Source organism: Phocoena phocoena, chromosome 13, assembly GCF_963924675.1.
Source record: "Phocoena phocoena chromosome 13, mPhoPho1.1, whole genome shotgun sequence".
In the NCBI taxonomy this organism is placed as follows: Eukaryota; Metazoa; Chordata; class Mammalia; order Artiodactyla; family Phocoenidae; genus Phocoena; species Phocoena phocoena.
Window position 1 is genome coordinate 64,380,876 of NC_089231.1, and position 16,520 is coordinate 64,397,395.

The following is a 16,520-nucleotide window of genomic DNA, read 5'->3' on the forward strand; positions in this document are numbered from 1 at the left end:
CTCCTGAAAGTCTGGTCCCGACTGAGATGTGAACCCTGCGAAGCACCATCTCATTGATAATTTTTGTATCGATTACATATGAAATACTGTGAATATACTGGGCTTAATGACACACTAGAATCTGGCCCACTTGTTTCTCTTTCCAGTTTCCCGTGGCTCCTGGAACACAAGCTCCAGTCCCGTGGGACAGCTCTGCACTCCCGGGGGACCCTCCATCCCCTCACAGCGTCCCCATGACCACACCGCGCCCACTGCCTAGGCGTCCTGATCCCGGTTTACGTGGGGAAGCTCAGTGACGACAGGTCACCAGGCAGTGGCAGCTCAGGTGCCCTGTCCCCGCGAGAAGCTGGGCCTGCATCCAGCCCTCACGGCGGTGACATTGGCCACCCCCTGGGTTGCTGTTCTGCAGCCTCAGAGGGTGAGCCGAGGGGCGCTTTGACCCCTCCCCGCCCCTGGTCTTTAGGAGGAAACTCTGCAGGGAAAGCCTGGGTCTGAGGAAGCCTCCGGTGAAACCCAAGCCACTTCCCTGGCGGTGGGGGCGACAGGAGCCATGGAAACAGACCCCCGGCTGTGGTGCCCCTGCCCTTTGCTCCCACTGGACCCGGTGGAAGCACCTGCCTATCTTCCCACCCAGCCTGCTGGCCCTGCTCTGCCCCTCCCCCAGGACTCAGGTTCAAGGTCCTCTTCTCCGGGCCTCCCTCCCCACACACGCCCTCACCGAGGGGCACAGCCCAGGAAAGTGCAGGGCCCCCAACCCTGTCTTCAGGGCTGAATGCAGTGGTTGCACACTCAGTGCATGGTCGGGTGAGGACATCTGCGTGGTGCCAGGAGCTCAATAAATGTCTGTCCAATCAGAGAAAGAATAGTTATAAAATCCATGCCTGTTGTGCACAGTCCCTTTTTTTTGTATTTGAAACTTGTATTTTTTGCCTGATAAGAGAAAAAAGGGGAATTCCCTGATGGTCCAGTGGTTAGGACTCTGCGCATTTACTGCCGAGGGCATGGGTCCGATCCCTGCTCCAGGAAATAAGATCCTGCAAGCCTAGCTGCATGGCCAAAATAAATAGAAAAAAGATTCCCGTAAACCACAACGTATCAAATAATGGCTCAATGGCACAGAGTCCCCCCAATGTGGGCCCGCCTGCCAGCCCCCCACTGTCTCCCACGCCAGCCACAGGGAAGCCACCTCAGTCCCATAAACAGACCACGTGCTCTGATGCCTCCACACTTTGCATGCACTCTTCCCCACCCGTGGGGCGGCCCTGCCTGAGCGCCTGGTGTCTGACCAGCTCCTCACAGCTCTTCACCAGCCTGTTTAATGGTTAGACGTTGAGTTACTGTGACGGCAGGTCAGGTGATGAGCTGTCTCATTTGCTGCCCCCACCTGCAGCCCCACCTCCTACCAAGGGCCGGAGGAGGCCGGTCAGCGGCTGCCTCCCCCGCCCTGCTCTTGAAGACTGAGGTCTTCATCCCTGTCAGCAGACAGGCAGTGTGGGGACAGGAAGAGGAATTCTTGGGGGGTGCACTGACGGCCACTGGCATGAGCTCTGCCCACATCCTGGGAGGCACCCCAGGGCCGAGGGATCACTGCCTGTAGCATCACAAAGTGGGCAGGTTCTGGGGATACCCCCGACTCCCCAGGGGGCACACTGCGAGGAGCGATGCCTCAGTGAGGAGCTTGTGACCCCAGCAGGTACCTGCTGAGGGCAGAGGTGGCCTGTGCCCCAAGGCAGGAGAGAGGGTGCCAATGGCGCCAACACGGACAGAGGGTCACTGGGTACCCCCACAGCCACCCGAGGCCGCACATGGCAGGTCTGTGTGCCCCGTGTGGGCTGAAGCGTGTCCCCCAGAATTCCTACGTTGAAGGCCTGCCCCAGCATCTCAGAATGTGACTGTGTCTGGAGACGGGTCTTTGGGTTGGACCCTAACCCAGTCTGACCAGGGTCCTTGTAAGGGGAAATCTAGCCACAGACACACAGAGGGACTAACAGATGGGGACACAGGGTGATGAGGGCATCTACGCGCCATGCAGAGGCCTCTGGAGAGAGACCACCTGGTGGACACCTGGGTCTCAGACTTCCGGTCCTCAGAACCGTGAGGAGTCAACCCCATGCTCTGCTCCCAGCCTGGGGTCCTTTGCTACATCGGCCAGATCCCCCACAGCCTGCTTTCCCCCGCTGTGAGGGAGTCCTGGGTGGCCCCTGAGGGCAGGGCAGTGGGGGGAGGGTCACCCGGCCCTTTAACCAGGGGTCAAGCCCAGACTGTCAACTGCATTTTTCAACTGTGGTATAGTTGACACATAACATTAGTTTCAGGAGCTCAACACGATGATTCCATCTTTATGGACATTGTGAAATGATCACCACAGTAAGTCCAGGTAACATCGTAAACCACAGTGACCAGAAAAAAATCTACCCTCAGCCGCGTTCCCAGGTGCCCCACGAGGCAGGGGGCCCCTCGGAATCAGCAGCAGCGACATCCTGCAGTGTGAAGACCTTTAACGACACGCTGCCCCACCCCCCACCCCACCCCCGGCTTCGGGGGGAGCCGTCCAAAAGCTTCCTCTCCATTTGCTGAACTCAGAAAAGGTCTTTCCAGAAGGTCTATGAAAACATTCCGCTTCGGGGCTGCCTCCTGCGTGAAGATGGGAGCAGCCTCCGGCTCACTCTCCTCGAACTTTCCTTTCTTCCCTCCCTCCGTCCCTTTCTTTGGACGCCAGGGCACCCAGAGCAGCTCTTTTCCTGCCCGACTCCTTTTCTTGGCTCAAACCACCTCCATCGCACAGCCCTACTCAGATGGTTTTCAGAAAGAGGCACATTTTAAACAAAACCTTTATGAAAGGAAACAGTGGTGCCTACAACTCAACCCCATCCTTGACCTCCACCCACAGAATGACTCTGTAACCAGGCCCAACTCACTCAGGCTGTGATGGAGTAACCCCTCACCTCCCACCTCCTCCAATGATCCGCACTAAGAGGCGTGAGGCCTCGCCTTGGCGCCTCCGTCAAAAGCACCACGGCCAACTCTGCACACGGGGAAGTGATGCTCATTCCCTCCATCCCACCTGCAAGATGAGTGCGATGAAACCCACACACCCTAGGTGACAGTTGGACTGGTTCCGAGTAGCTTTTTAGGGTCTCATTCTTAAATATGAACTGCCAAGACCACCCAACATTTGAGGAAAAGTCTTTAAAATTATAGAACAGGATAAAAACAAACCAAAAGTGGATCTAAAAGGGAACTAGATACAATGCAAGGAACAGTAGAAAGTGTCAAAAAATTACAGTTTCCTCAGAAAGAGATTACATCCAGGAAAAGAGAACAAAATGCAACAATCAAGGTACAAACAGAAGAAAGAAAATTTAAAATAATCGCTAACACAACAATTGTAAATCAACTATACCTCACCTAAAAAAAAAGTTGCTAAGATGCTTTAAAAATCAGTAAGAGTTTACTGAAGGGAATGAGCCTGCAGAGTAGAACCAACCCATCACCTGCCCAACGAATAGAAAACCGTCTAAATGGAGAGATGACACCAAAGCTTCCAGGGAGGAAATCAGGTCACACATAGGGGACTGGGCTTCTTCTCATGCTGGAAGGTAGAAGCCAGGGGAGCAACTCCTTCAAACTTCAGCAGGAAAATGACATCCAATCCACAGTTCTATACCCAGCCAAACTACCAATTCCGTGTCATTTAAAAGCATTTTCAACATTTTAAGTCTCAAGAAACCCGCTTCCCATGTGTTCTTTTGTCAGGATGGTACTGGAGCAAATACGCTACCAAACAAGCGTGTCACCCAAGAAAAGAACACACAGAAGCCAGAAAACAGGACTTCTGTTGCAGGACAAAAAGGCAGGACGCCAGCCCAATCTGTGCAGAACAGTAGGCGTCAGAACAGACAGTGTCTGATTCTGTGGAAAACTGTACCGGGAGGCATTTCACAGAGTCAAAGGGTGGAGAAAGAAGCTCAGATCAAACCGAGCAATTAAAAAGATAAGATCGTTATTAAACCTCAAGAAAAATAAGAAGGGCCAATACACTAGTTGGCCCAGCAATAAACAAATGTACATGGTGATAACCATTATGGCTTGGCCAGTTGCACACTGCACCAGGGTTTGTAAATGCAATTGAATGGGACATGGCCACACCCGTCTGCTTACCCTTTTTGGCTGCTTTTGCTCTGTGACTGCAGAGGTGAGTCACCACAGAGACTGAATGGCCCACTTACTATCTGGCAACCTTACAGAAAAAGTTTGCCAAGCCCTAGATCACAGGAAATGTCCAATAACTATTTGCAGGGGTAGGAGGGAAGGGGAAGAGGGTAGAGATGAACTGAAATGATCACCTGCTGTGAGGCTGGACTCTGGTTGCCTGCACGATGTGGGGATGGGCTGGGAAGATGAGAAACCATTTTTTGTTTTAAGCCTTTTTAAGAGCCATTTGATTGTTCAAACTATGTTTGAGTATTGCTTTGATATACCAAAAAAAAAAAAAGAATTTTAAAACAATTGAACAGAACTTACTGAGATTTAGAGCAGCAAAGCCCATGTTCTTCTGGGGGCTCGCCTGCTGCAGCCCTGTAGCTGCCTGAATGCCTGCAGTACATGGAGTCTGAGGGCTGAGCTGGCTGACCACACTCCCAGGCCCAGCCCACTCCTCCTCCTGGGTCTTCACTCAGCCTGGTACCCCCACCCTGGTTCAGCAGGGACAGTCCTCCAGGGAATAGGGTCTACTGTCCCCGACCCTAGAGACTAAGATTATCCCCCTTCCCGGCTCCCACCCACCCCACCCCAAGACCAAGCGGCAGGTGGGGGGAATATTGCAGTAATGAGCACCCCCTGCCCCAGTCCAATCCTGCTGTTCCAATGCATGGTCCTGGGCATGGGCCAGACCTCCTCTCACCCAGGCTACCGGGTCCACACCCCACCCACACACCCCCTGCTTCCCAAACTGCCTCGGCCAGCTTTGGCCAACAATGCCAGAAAGGATGCTGACCCAACTGCCAACTCCAGACGCACACATGCCACCGAGGGCCTAGGCCCCTCTGAAACCCATCCTTAGGCCTGAGGCAGGAAGATGTCCACCCCAGCTCCCACCTTCCCAGGTCCTGGAAGCACTGGACAGAGAAAGGAAAGCAGTTTCTCATTTAGCAAGAGAACAGCCAGAGAACAGAGGCCTCACACAAGTTTTCAATCAAGCTTTTAATGAAAAGATCATAAAATAACAGTTTCTCATCACTGTACATTAAGACTGCACGCTTCTGAATGGAGAGATCGGTGAACTGCTTTACTATGACACTTGAGGGTTGCATACCTGCAGCTCTGACCTGAATTTATCCAAATTCTCGAGGGAAGTGAACTCAGTGTGATGACTGACAGTGGCGGTGGCCAGTACAGGAGTGCGATCGTGGTCCCCCCTTCCGGGGAAGGGCGCGTATAGCAGGACATGATCCCTCTTCCAGTTCCCATTAAACAAAACAGCTATAACCCCATCCCTCCCCTCCCCCTCGAGGTATTTGTGAATGGGCCAGTGCCCAACCTGGGGTCCCTCAACGGGGGAGGGGGAAAGCAAGTGATGGGTGGGGGACAGAGAGGTTCCCCTCAGCACCTGGCCCCACAGGGCCCCGCCAAGTGGAGGGGGGGAGCCCTGGGGATCCTCTCTGCCCTGAGTGAGGTCTGTTATGCAGCATATTTGAGGTCAATAAATTACAGCAATAAATAGCAAGGTGAGGTAGGGGGAGGGGTTCCCGGTAGAAAATTAAAGTGGGGCGACAAGCCCGGTGGGGGATGGGTGGTCCTAGGCAGGGGGTCCCAGGCAGCCTCAATTCCCACAGCGTACACCCACCCCGATTTGGAATGTCAGACTGAGGCTCTGGTCAGGCCCGGCTCCACAACCCCTTCCTGGCATCGGGTTCACAGGTTCAATGATGCCCAACCTGGCTCTGGGGAATAGTGAGGGCCTTGGTCCCTGCAGGGGGCCGGTAGGGCTGGGATCCCTGGTCTGTTCTGAGGCCTGACGCCTCTGCTTTCGCCCCCACAAGCCAAGGGGACGGGACGGATGCGGCCACCTCTGCCCTGATCCCTGCCCTCCCGGCTGCCCAGGCCTCACCCTGACTCAGGACGGCCGCGGGGAGGGCGGCTGGGGTCCGCCTGCCCAGCCAGCCCGCCCCGATCGCACTCCTGCACACAGCCAGTCCAGTGAATACTGACGGGTGGGTGTGAGGGCGGGGGGCGGCGGACAGCCCAGAGCCCCCAAGTGGCGACCAACAGTAACACACACGGGTGTGTGAGGTTCTGAAAGTCCATCTGGGTCCAGATTGTTCGTTTCACAGGCTGAGGTGTATGGCTATGCTGCAAGTCTCTGAGATTCGTATTTGCTTAAAGGTTCATCTTTTCTTCTTTACCTTTTTTGCAATCCTGAAGGAGCCCCGGTGGTGGGCTCGGTCTGGCGGGAGCGTGCGGTGGTGGAGCCGTCTACCGCTCACTCGCCCCAAGTCTGAGAAATAAATACATTCATCACTGCACAAACATATTGATACAAAAACAACACTGTTCAGAGTGTTTGCACCGTCTGTGTAGGTAAGGACTGGCCCAGTGAGCCCCTCCCACTGCCGGGGTGGAGGTGGGGGTCCCCAGGGGGCGGGGACCCGCTGGAGTCCACGGAGCTGTGCAAAGGTCCTGGCTTTTTGGCTTGAGAGGGACCCTCACATCAACCCACCCAAGGGTTGCAGGCAGAGAAGCGGGATGGGGGCGCACCTCCATCCCAGGGCCCAAGCCCAGGCTCAGGTCCTGTGGCCAGAACTGACAGCCACCCCTGCTGTGCTAGCTGGCAGGACCACCACAGTCTAGCCAGGAGGCCTGGGGGGGCGGGTCAGCACGGGCCCAAGCTCTTTGGTGCCAGCTGGGCTGGGAGAGGCCCGGGCTGGGAGGAGGGCTCAGGGGCCTCCACGCCTGCCCCGGCCCCACGGCGGCCCCTCTGCCCGTGAGCCATTCCAGGGCCTACTCAGAAGGGGCTCCGGCGGAAGGTGGGGTTCACTGGGACTGGCCTTTTATCTGCTGAGGTCTGAAACTGTAAAAGTTTATGTAAACAATGCGATAAATATATTAGTATCTTTTTTCTGAGCCCATTGAGGTTCCATACGCATTCAAAATGTGCTTTGGTTTAAAAAATAGGTTTTGTGAATTTGGATGTGAGCTTTTTTTCTTTTTTTTTTGTTGTTGTTTATCCTCTTTCCTACATGACATCTGCTATTTTCTGTTTCCTGTTTCTCCGAAACATTCAGGAATTAAGTGACTAAAGCAGAGAACTGTAAGCCGCCCTTGGCCTCCAACAGCCTAATCTCCTGGTGAGGCTCTAACACACGTCCATGCACACACTCACAAGCACACATTCCACATGAAACCAAAGGAAAAGGAAAACAAAACCAAGTGTCGTGTTAACCCTGCCCGCCCCACAAACCCTTAAAGTCTTAAATAGGAAACTAGTGTTTCGCTTTCTTGTTAAAATACAGAGAAGGCTCGATATATGATACAATACTCAGGTGGGTACAATACTACGTCGCAGGAAGGTCGTCGAGTGAGGGCCTCTGCGCCCAGTCCCTGAAGCTCTGCCATGAACCACCTGCTTCACCGGGGGCCACGCCCAGGTAGCTCCCGCTACAGACTTCTGTCGTGTGGCTTAAGTGCTGACGGAGTAGGGGGGTCGGGAGAGCAGAGGCGCTGGAGGGGCCCCCGCCTGACTTGCTGGAACACAAGTCCCCAGAGGGGAGAGGAGCAGCCCGAGGCCGGGGGTACCCCAAGGGCTCAGCAGGGCCCCACGTGGCCTGCGTGCCCCCATTCCCAACACCCACCACTCGGGTCCCTGAACTCAGGCTCTGGTTTCAGCTGGAGGGTCTCTGGAGGGGTGGAGGGTGGGGGTAGGGGATGACTCCGGAATTTTTTGGTCTGAACTTAAAGTAGAAAAAAGAAAAAGAAATGAAAACATGAAGCAAAATGAAAAAGATAAAGCTGCTGGTCCAGCCCTGTGGCTGCAGTAGGCTGAGGACAGTGGTGCCGACCTCTCAACCTTGGCCTGGCCTTGTGAGCATGGCTCTAGGCCCATGGAGGTGTCTGAGGCTGGTGGAGAGCCCAAGGCGAGAGGTGAGGGTAGGGTGGGATTCAGAGCTGAGCCCATGGGTGGCAGCCAGCCTCTCCCCAGACCGCCCAGAGATGCCAAAGCAGAACAGGTCCCCACCCTGCCAGGGGGGTGGGAGAAAATATACACATCCCTGTGGTCAGCCCCTCTGCACTGGTCAGGTAGGGGCTGTTGCTCTCCCGAGGTCAGGCTCTTGAAGGCCCAGGGGACAGGATGGGGGGGGCTCACTTCCGCCCCATCCTGGCCTGGCCGGGAGCCTCCAGGAACTTGTCCCACTGTGTGGCTCCTGTCTCCCGGCACCTGGTCCTGTGCTGGGGTCTCCCCAGGGACTGGAGCACCTATACCCCCACTCGGGCCCAGATGAGAGGCAGCTCGGGCTCCCTGACGCCCAGCAGCACACTCAGAACACCTTCAGGGTGGCCACGTGGCCACACGCGCACAGAGGAAGTACAGGTGCCCCTTCTGAGAGGGGGCACAGGCGGGGGGCCCAGGAGGGCGACAGAAGGAAAACACAAGCGTCACGGCCACAACTGCCATCACCAACCAACGTTCTGTTCTCACAAATTCAAGAGGTAGCAAAAGGTCAGAAGTCTCTCCACCTTGATGGGCAAGGAAGGAAGGAAACGCGACATGAGTCCACACGTACCGCGCACACCACACACACGGAGAAAATGGAAACGCGTACCAACGTCCTGGCACCGCGGCCAGCCTCCCCCCGCCCCCCACCAACCCCAGACCTTCCAGTTCCAACATTCACATACACGTTACACGGGGTTTTCTCTTAATAAAAAACAAGTACCTCTAAACAAAGAATATTCCTCAGAAACTATGGGAAAAGCACTCTCTCTCCTGAGGCAGCCGAGGCAGGGCTCGGGGCCCAGGGAAGCCTTTGGCCAAGAAGGGCTTCTGGGGCCTGGAGGGTGGGCGCCCAGCCCACAGTCGGGCAGGGGGGGTGGCTGCCCCGGTACATTCAGTCTGCAGACCCAGGCTCAGCCCCGAGGGGCCGGAAGGAAAATAAACTCTTGTTGGTTTTGGTTTAAAAAACAATTCAAAAAGAAAAAAGGAACAGATCAGTAGGAATAACAGCCACACAGGCCCAGAGGGCTCTTTAGCTGTGGAGAGGTAGGCGGTGGGGGCCCCTGACTGTCCCAGCACCAGTGAGCGGTGACCCCTGGCTCGAGAAGGGAGGGCGCTGTCCCCTCCCTCTGGCACCGCTCCCCGCAGAGCCAGGCTGGCAGCACAGACACCCCGGCCACGGCAGCCCTGCTCCCCGCAGCATGGAGGGAGGCCCCCCTCCCCCTGCTCCAACACAGCCTGCGGGACACCCCCCGTGACCCACTCCCGCAGGCCCCGCCATGGCCCTCACGGGGAACTGGGCCGGGCAGGATCAGGAGGCAGACAGTGCAGCAGCCACATGCACTCGGGCTGGGTGCTGGCTGCCCGCTTCTCCCCTTGGTACAGACTGTGGATTAAAGCTCTGGGGGGCGGGGGGGGGGAGCTGCACCAGGAACTGCCCCACACCCGGGGCCTGGCCACTGTGCCCCTGCTTTCCTGGGCGCCCGCAGGCCAACAAGGGTCTTTGGCTTCTAGGAGGGGGAGGTGTGCATGCGCAGGTGGCTGATGAGGTTGCGCTGCTGCGTAAACTTGCCCCCGCACAGCTGGCACTCGTAGGGCTTCTCGCCCGAGTGCACGCGCATGTGCTCAGTGAGGCGGTACTGGCGGGTGAAGCGCATGCCGCACTCGTCACAGGCAAAGGGCTTCAGGCCCAGGTGGCTGCGCATGTGGCGCGTCATGGTGCCGCGCTGCGTGAACATCTTGCCACAGATGTTGCAGGGGAAGGGCCGCGTCAGCCAGTGAGTCTTCTCGTGCTGCCGCAGAGTGGCCGGGTCCTTGTAGGTCTTCTCGCAGACCGAGCACTTGAAGGGCCGGGGCTCGGCTGCGTAGGCCGCGCTGGGCGCTGACAGGTCCTCGGCCTCCTCCTCGGCGCCCCCGCTGCCTGTCTCATAGGCACCCTCCTCCTTGATGAAGAGCTCCTCCTCCGTGTGCGTCTCCACGTGCGCGTTGAGCTGCTCGGAGCTGGGGAAGCCCTTGGCGCAGGGGATGCACACATATAGGTTGTCCCCATAGGACACCGTCTCATAGCCCTCCTGCCGGTACATGTAGTGGGCGCCGGCATGGCCGCTGCCGCCCTCACTCCCGCTTTGCCCACTGTCCTCACTCCCATCCTTGCCGTTCTCCTCCTCCTCCTTGCAGGGGTATGAGGGCTCCCCGTAGGGCCCGCCCGCCACCGCATTGCTGGCCAGGATGCCGTTGGGAACCCTGTCCCCAAGCCCTTCGGCCTCCTCCCCTGGGCAGGGACCCTTCGGCGCTGCTTCCCTCCGCTCAAAGGGGGAGGCGGCCACGGGCTCCTTCTTGGCCCACTCCTTCTTGCGGGCCGAGTGCCGAAGGCTCTTGCGGGGGGGCTGCCCGCCCGGCCCCTCCAATAGGCTCAGGGGGTTGTCCTCGGCCCCCTCCAGATCCATGGGCTCACTGGGGTTGCCCCCCAGCTCGGCGTAAGAGGCACTGTTGGCGACGGGAGGGGCGGAGGCCGAGAGGGGTGAGCCTTGCTGACTGTCGCTCAGCTGGGCTGGGTCGTCGGGGGTGAGGGGGGGCCCGGGGGTGGCAGGGGGCAGCGGGGGGCTTTTCTTGGACAAGTCCAGGCCCAGCTCCTGCTCGCAGCCCCCACCACTGCCATTGGTGCTGCAGCCACCCAGGCCGGCCTCCCCGCTGGCTGGACAGACTGGCCGACCCAGGCCGTGCACGCTCTCCTGGCTGGAGCCGCCCAGGAAGAGCTCCTCATCAGAGCCTTTGGCCTGGGGGAGCTCCTGGGGGGTGTGGGCCCCCTTGCGCCCGTCCACGAGCCCTGGATATCGGGCCTGGATGACAGAGGCCGTGGACAGCCGCTGGCCGCGGGGTGGCCTCCCCAGGCCGGCCCCACCCCGCCCGGAGCCAAAGGGTTTGCCAGCTCTCTTGAGTTTGCGCCGGCAGAGGGCTGCCAACTCGGGCAGCTGGAGGTAGCTGGCGGCGGTAAGGAGCGTGCTGAAGTTGGGCTCGGCTGGCTGGTCACTGGGCAGCAGCTTGCCGGTGTAGATGAAGTCCAGGATCTGCTGGAACACCGTGGAGCTGACCATGTCCGTGTCCAGGTTGATGAGGTTGTCGTGCAGGACCAGGGACTTGAAGTAGATGCTGCTGGCGGCCAGCACGTTCTTGTGGGCCCGGAAGATGGAGTTCTCCACCATGATGATGACGTCACACAGGAAGCCCTTGGTCCGCTGCTGGTTCAGCTGCAGCAGGAGCTGCTTCGAGTGGCTGGGCAGTTCCATGTCGGGCCCCATGTCCCCACGCCCTGCCCACACGCACCACCTGCGGGCAAGAACAGGTACGCGTGCGCATCAGCGGGGGACCCTCCTGGGGTCCGGCACCTGGGCAGGGAACTCATGCCACCCAGGCTGCCTGAGAAGGGGGGCGGCACCAGCCCATCTGCAGACTTGAAAACACAGAGGACAATGAAGGGCACATGGTGGCAGGCAACCAAACTGGGATTTGAACTTGGCCCAAGGTATCATCTCCGCACTAAAGGAAGCCAACCACGTGCCCAGATGGGACCCAAAGGTCTTTGGCCCGTCTTTGGCCTCATAGACCCAAAGGCAGGGGTCTATGAGGTGCTGGGTGGCTGGACTTCTCACGTGGGCATGCAGCTTCCCAGCTTTCGAGACAAGCCAGAAATCCAGGTTTTCAGGTGAAATCACCCCATGCAAAATGAAGGTTCTTTTTCCTTAAATACCACGTGGGCCAGATCAAACATGCAGCCTCTGGTCTGTGACCTCTGCTCTAGCCTGGGTCTCTCTCCAACAACCCTAGAGGCTTCCCAAACTCTGAGGTTTACCAGCATCACGTGACACTGCAGCCCAGCTGCCACCCCCACCGCACAAGGCCTTGCCCCACCACAGGCACTGAGCACCCATCCCCCCTACCCCCTGCCTGGGCCTCCAGGTGCCGAGAAGGAAAGGCAGCCTGGCCAAGCCCTGGCACCGCTGGGCCCCAGGGACTTTCTGGGCAGGGCAGGCAGTGCTGTCTGAGCCTGAGAAACTCGCCAGACTGGCACAGATGCTAACTGATGTCACTGAGGAAAACACATGCAGAGGAATTCTGTGGTGGCTGCGTGGCAGTGTGCACAGGGGTCTCTGGGAGCAGCGTGCCCCAACCATGCACCCACCCCACTGGGCAGCAGGGCCACAGCGCACGGCCGTGGCTCCCCACCCCTCCAGCCACTCGGAAGCTCGTGCCCTCCCACAGGTGCTTTGAGCCGTGAGGCCGACAAGGGGCTTTCATGTCCTTCTGCTCACGGCCCGGCCCAACCTCGGAGAGGAATTGACTGCTCTGAGCCTCCCCCACCTGGGATCAGCTCCTACCAGGCGCCCAGCCCTGCCTCCCTCAGGACAGAGCCCGGAGGGGTTGCACCCACCTGCCTTCCTCCCACTGGTCCATACCTGCCCTTGTTTGCAAAGACAGAGGAAAACCCCCCATGATCCTGTGCACCCCAAGGAAGACTTTGAGCACCCAATGACCACGTGGGCCGGCACTCAGGGCCTGACAGCAGGAGGCAGCAAGCACCTCAGGCCAGCTTGGCCTTGTCAGCCTGTTCAGAAGCTGGAGCCCAGATCGCGCAGAAACCAGCCCTCCGCCACTCCCTGCCCCCAGAGCCAGCCAGGCAGGGACAAAGAGCCCAAGGCGCGGCCTCCACACTGGCCTAGACACCTAGCCCCAGCACCCAGGACAACTGGCAAGGGGACTAGCCGAGGGCAGGAGGTCCTGGCCTCCGAGAGCCAGTGAGTCCACAGCAGCCCTCCTCCCCAAGCCCCAGCCTCCCCTCTATGCTGCCAGCGCTGCCCGCACACAAAGGACTGCAGGCCAGGACACAGGCTGAGAGCTGCAGGCTGCCCAGAGTCCCAAGGAGGAGGAGCAAACATCCTCCCTCTGCCACCCCCGCCCCCAGCTCCCCCTCCCTGACCTACCGGAGTGCCAGGGGCCCAGAAACCATGTGAGCAGCAGCCAGCGGGGGTGGCCTCCTTGAGCGCGTGGCCTCCCTGGGGGTGCATCAATGCCTGGTCACCTGGGGAAGGGAAGACAGACAGACATGGTCACCCACAAAGGCATCAGCAAGGGGAGGGGGGAGGTGCTGGGGGACCTCGCTCCCAGGAAGGTCTGGGGTCTCTCTGGCTGGGACGCCCAGACAGCTGGGCAAGAGACAGTGGTCATAGTGCCCACAGTCAGTCCCCGTGGTAGGAAGAAAGCAAATTTGGGGAGCTCGCCTGCACCCTCTTCCCACCCACCCCCACAGATTTAGGATACTGCAAGGGCCACCTAGATCTGGGGGGCTGGTGGCAGGCACACAATTCCCGGAGGGCGGGCAGGCGTGGTGGCAGGAGGCCTGGGCAAGGCCCTTTCCAGGCTGGCCACATTTACATAACAAAAGGTCAAAATTGGAGGCGCTGGTGCAACGGGCTATTTATAAGAACCAGTCTCAACCGCTTCTGGCTCTCCTGCTCCTTTCCTTCCCTTCCCTCCGGGTCTCCTCTCCCCCCACCCCCACCCCCACCCCACCCCCGCCCAGAGCGCCCAGCCCCCTCCTGCCCAGCCCAGCCTGACCACATGGCGTTTGCAGGCTCGCCCTTTCAATACCAGCCCGCCAAGGCCACTGGCAGCTGCTGCCAGATGTGGGTGGGCTCCACCTGCCCCCCCCCCCCCGCCAGAGCTTTGGGTCCTGCGGGAGGGGGTCCTGAGGCTCCAGCTCCTTGTCCCCCACTCCAACAGGCCTGGGCGCCCTTGGAATGGAGCCAGGGGTGGGGGAGGAGGCCTGCAGCAGCCCAGAGCCCATCCCTGCCTGCCCTTCCCCCGCCCCCAGGGCCAGGGAGGCTCAGCAGGTCCCTCAGGAATGTGACCAGACCCGGGGTGCAGGGTGGCCGGGAGGCCTCGGCTCCAGCCTGCCAGCTGTCTCTCGGCCCCAAGCACAGCTCCCCTCTTGCAGGGGTTGCTGGGGGGAGGGGGGCACGGTCAGCCCAGAGGGCAGGAGAACCAGCTCTGTAGGTCCAGCAGCCTGAGAGCGTCCACGTTTCCCCGAGGGCAGCCTGGGCCCCTCATCAGGCTCCCGGCCAAGAGAGGCCAGAGACGGAGCCAAACCCTGCCTGGGGAGGGGGGCGGAGACCACCGCAATGCCGCCGCCAGTGAGAGTAGCCCAGGAGAAAGGATGGGAAGCCATATCAGGAACCCCACCAGACCCAATGACAACCCAAGCCCCGCCCGGGCACAATGCCCACCACCTCAGCCTGGGCCGGACCCTGCAACTGGGGCTTCCTCGCCCTTGTTGGAGATCAGGTCGACCAGCCTGGTCACTGCAGCCTGGAAAAAGCCCAGCAACTGACCAAGTGACTGCCCTCGAGCCTGACCTACCCGCAGGGAGGCCCAGCAGGACCAGGCAGAGCAGGCTGTGCCCTCTGCCGGGCAGGGGTGGCGTTGGCGTCGCACAGAGCTGCCTGCTGGGAGTGCCCATCCACCAGGAAGCTGCCCCGCCTGCCGGGCACCCCAGGCTGGGCCGAGAGTGGGTCTACATCGTGTCCATAAGCAGGGACACACCTCACCACAGGTGAGGGCCAAGACCCCTAGAAAGTGTTGCTCCTTCCCTCCCAGAGGCCTCTGCCCTCCGGCTCAACGGTGGGTGTGGGAGCAGCAAGCGCCCACCCTGGAGAGCCCACAGCAGCTGGGGAGAGAGGGCTAAAAATAGCACTGTGGGGCTGGCCAGGCAAGCTGGCAGCGGGATGCCCACTGGGTACGGGGCTGGTGCTCAGCCCTGGCAGGAGCCCACCATGGGCTGGAATGAGGCTGCCGCCTGGCCCCAGCCCCTGGCATCCATCAGCCACCTGGCAGCAGGCCCAGCAGCGTGCCAATCAGCCCCAAGGATCCCATGCCCAGCGCAGCCACACTGCCCACCCGGAGCACTGGCTCCAGAATGCCCAGGATCTTGGGCAGTGGGACAGGTCAGTCAGATGGGTGCGTGGTTGTCCCCAGATGGGCTGACCCTGACCCCGGCAAGGAAGGGGGGAGGGGGCAGCTCTGCTCTCTTGTGAACAGAGGGGCCTGGATCACCTTCCCAGGTCTCTGTTCACAGGACGGCCAGCACCCACCTCCCCAACAGGGCTGCTACACGGTGACGCAAGACAGGTCCTGACTGAGATCTTATTTCCTCTTCTTCCCTCCAGGCTCAGGCCTCAGAAAAGCCAGGGAGGCTGGCCCCCGACCCCACACACACTGAGGACAGGCCCGGGGCCTAGAGAGCACATGCCCAAGGCCAGGTCCCTACAGCTGCACAGGGATCCCAGGCAAGACAAGGCCCCACCCATGTCAGGTGGTCTACATGGGCTCAGGGCTCGTGGGGAGGTCTCCCCTCCTGGAACCCACAGAGGGCAGGAGGCCATGAGAGGAGGTCTCCACATGAAAGTGGCCCTTGTTTAAGCAGGAAGCCAAGGAAAATGGCTCCAACCCCAATTCCAACAGGAGCCAATCCAACTTAGCCTGGACACCCACTGAGCCCAGAGCCTGGGTGCCAGGAAGCCTGGGCCCTCAGGCTGCTCCATCCTTTAGCCTTCAGGTGGAACCCCCTGGGGAACAGGCAGGCAGCTCTGCCTCCCTGGAGCCTGGCGGCAGGCACCCCTCCCTTCTGGAGACAGAGGGCATCCCATGCCTACCTCCAGCCCACAAGGGGGGCCCAAGCTCAGGGTGTGGTTTCACCCTTGGGCGATGCTCCCAGGAGACTGTGGGCCCCTCTCTGCAATGTCCTATCTCCCTAGGCAAGAAAGAGCGCCCAAAGAAGCCCCGCGCACCCTGGCTGAAACGACTCACCCCGCCCATACCCAGCCAGGATGGAGGGTCCTGGAGAGAAGGGTGAAGACAGGAAAAAGGGGCCCCCACCCCTCTTTGGGCAGGTCTTGTCACCCAGGTCCCCGGGAACCCTGACCCCTCCTCCCTCCCCAGAGCACATTTTCCGCAGGAAGCCCAGAGCTATGCTGGGTCCCCCCCGGAAAAGTTCGCTCCCGGCCCAGCCCAAAGCACCCAATGGGAGGCTATTCTTGCTCCTTAACCACCTTCTGGCCAAAGAACAACAGCCAGAAGTCACAGAAGAACACAGGACTCTTCCAGCTGAGAGCTGGGGGGGGGGGGGGGGCTGCCCAGCACCCACCGAGGGCTCCACTGGCGGTGGGAGTCACAAGGACACCAGGCCACCGCCACACCCCCAGGGGCTTAAGCACATCTGACCTTGTCATTGAGGGCCTCAGACACTCGTATCCACTGC

General features: G+C 59.7%; 1 protein-coding gene across 1 annotated transcript; it reads right to left on the reverse strand.

Annotated features, from left to right (window-relative positions):
- Positions 1–9,720: 9,720 nt before the first annotated feature.
- On the reverse strand, positions 9,721–13,286 carry HIC2 (HIC ZBTB transcriptional repressor 2). Its single transcript, XM_065890358.1, has 2 exons — positions 13,189–13,286; positions 9,721–11,536 (listed from the first exon to the last, which is right to left on the reverse strand). The coding sequence occupies exons 1-2, from the start codon at positions 13,212–13,214 to the stop codon at positions 9,721–9,723; spliced, it is 1,842 nt and encodes a 613-aa protein (XP_065746430.1). The 5' UTR covers positions 13,215–13,286.
- Positions 13,287–16,520: the final 3,234 nt, after the last annotated feature.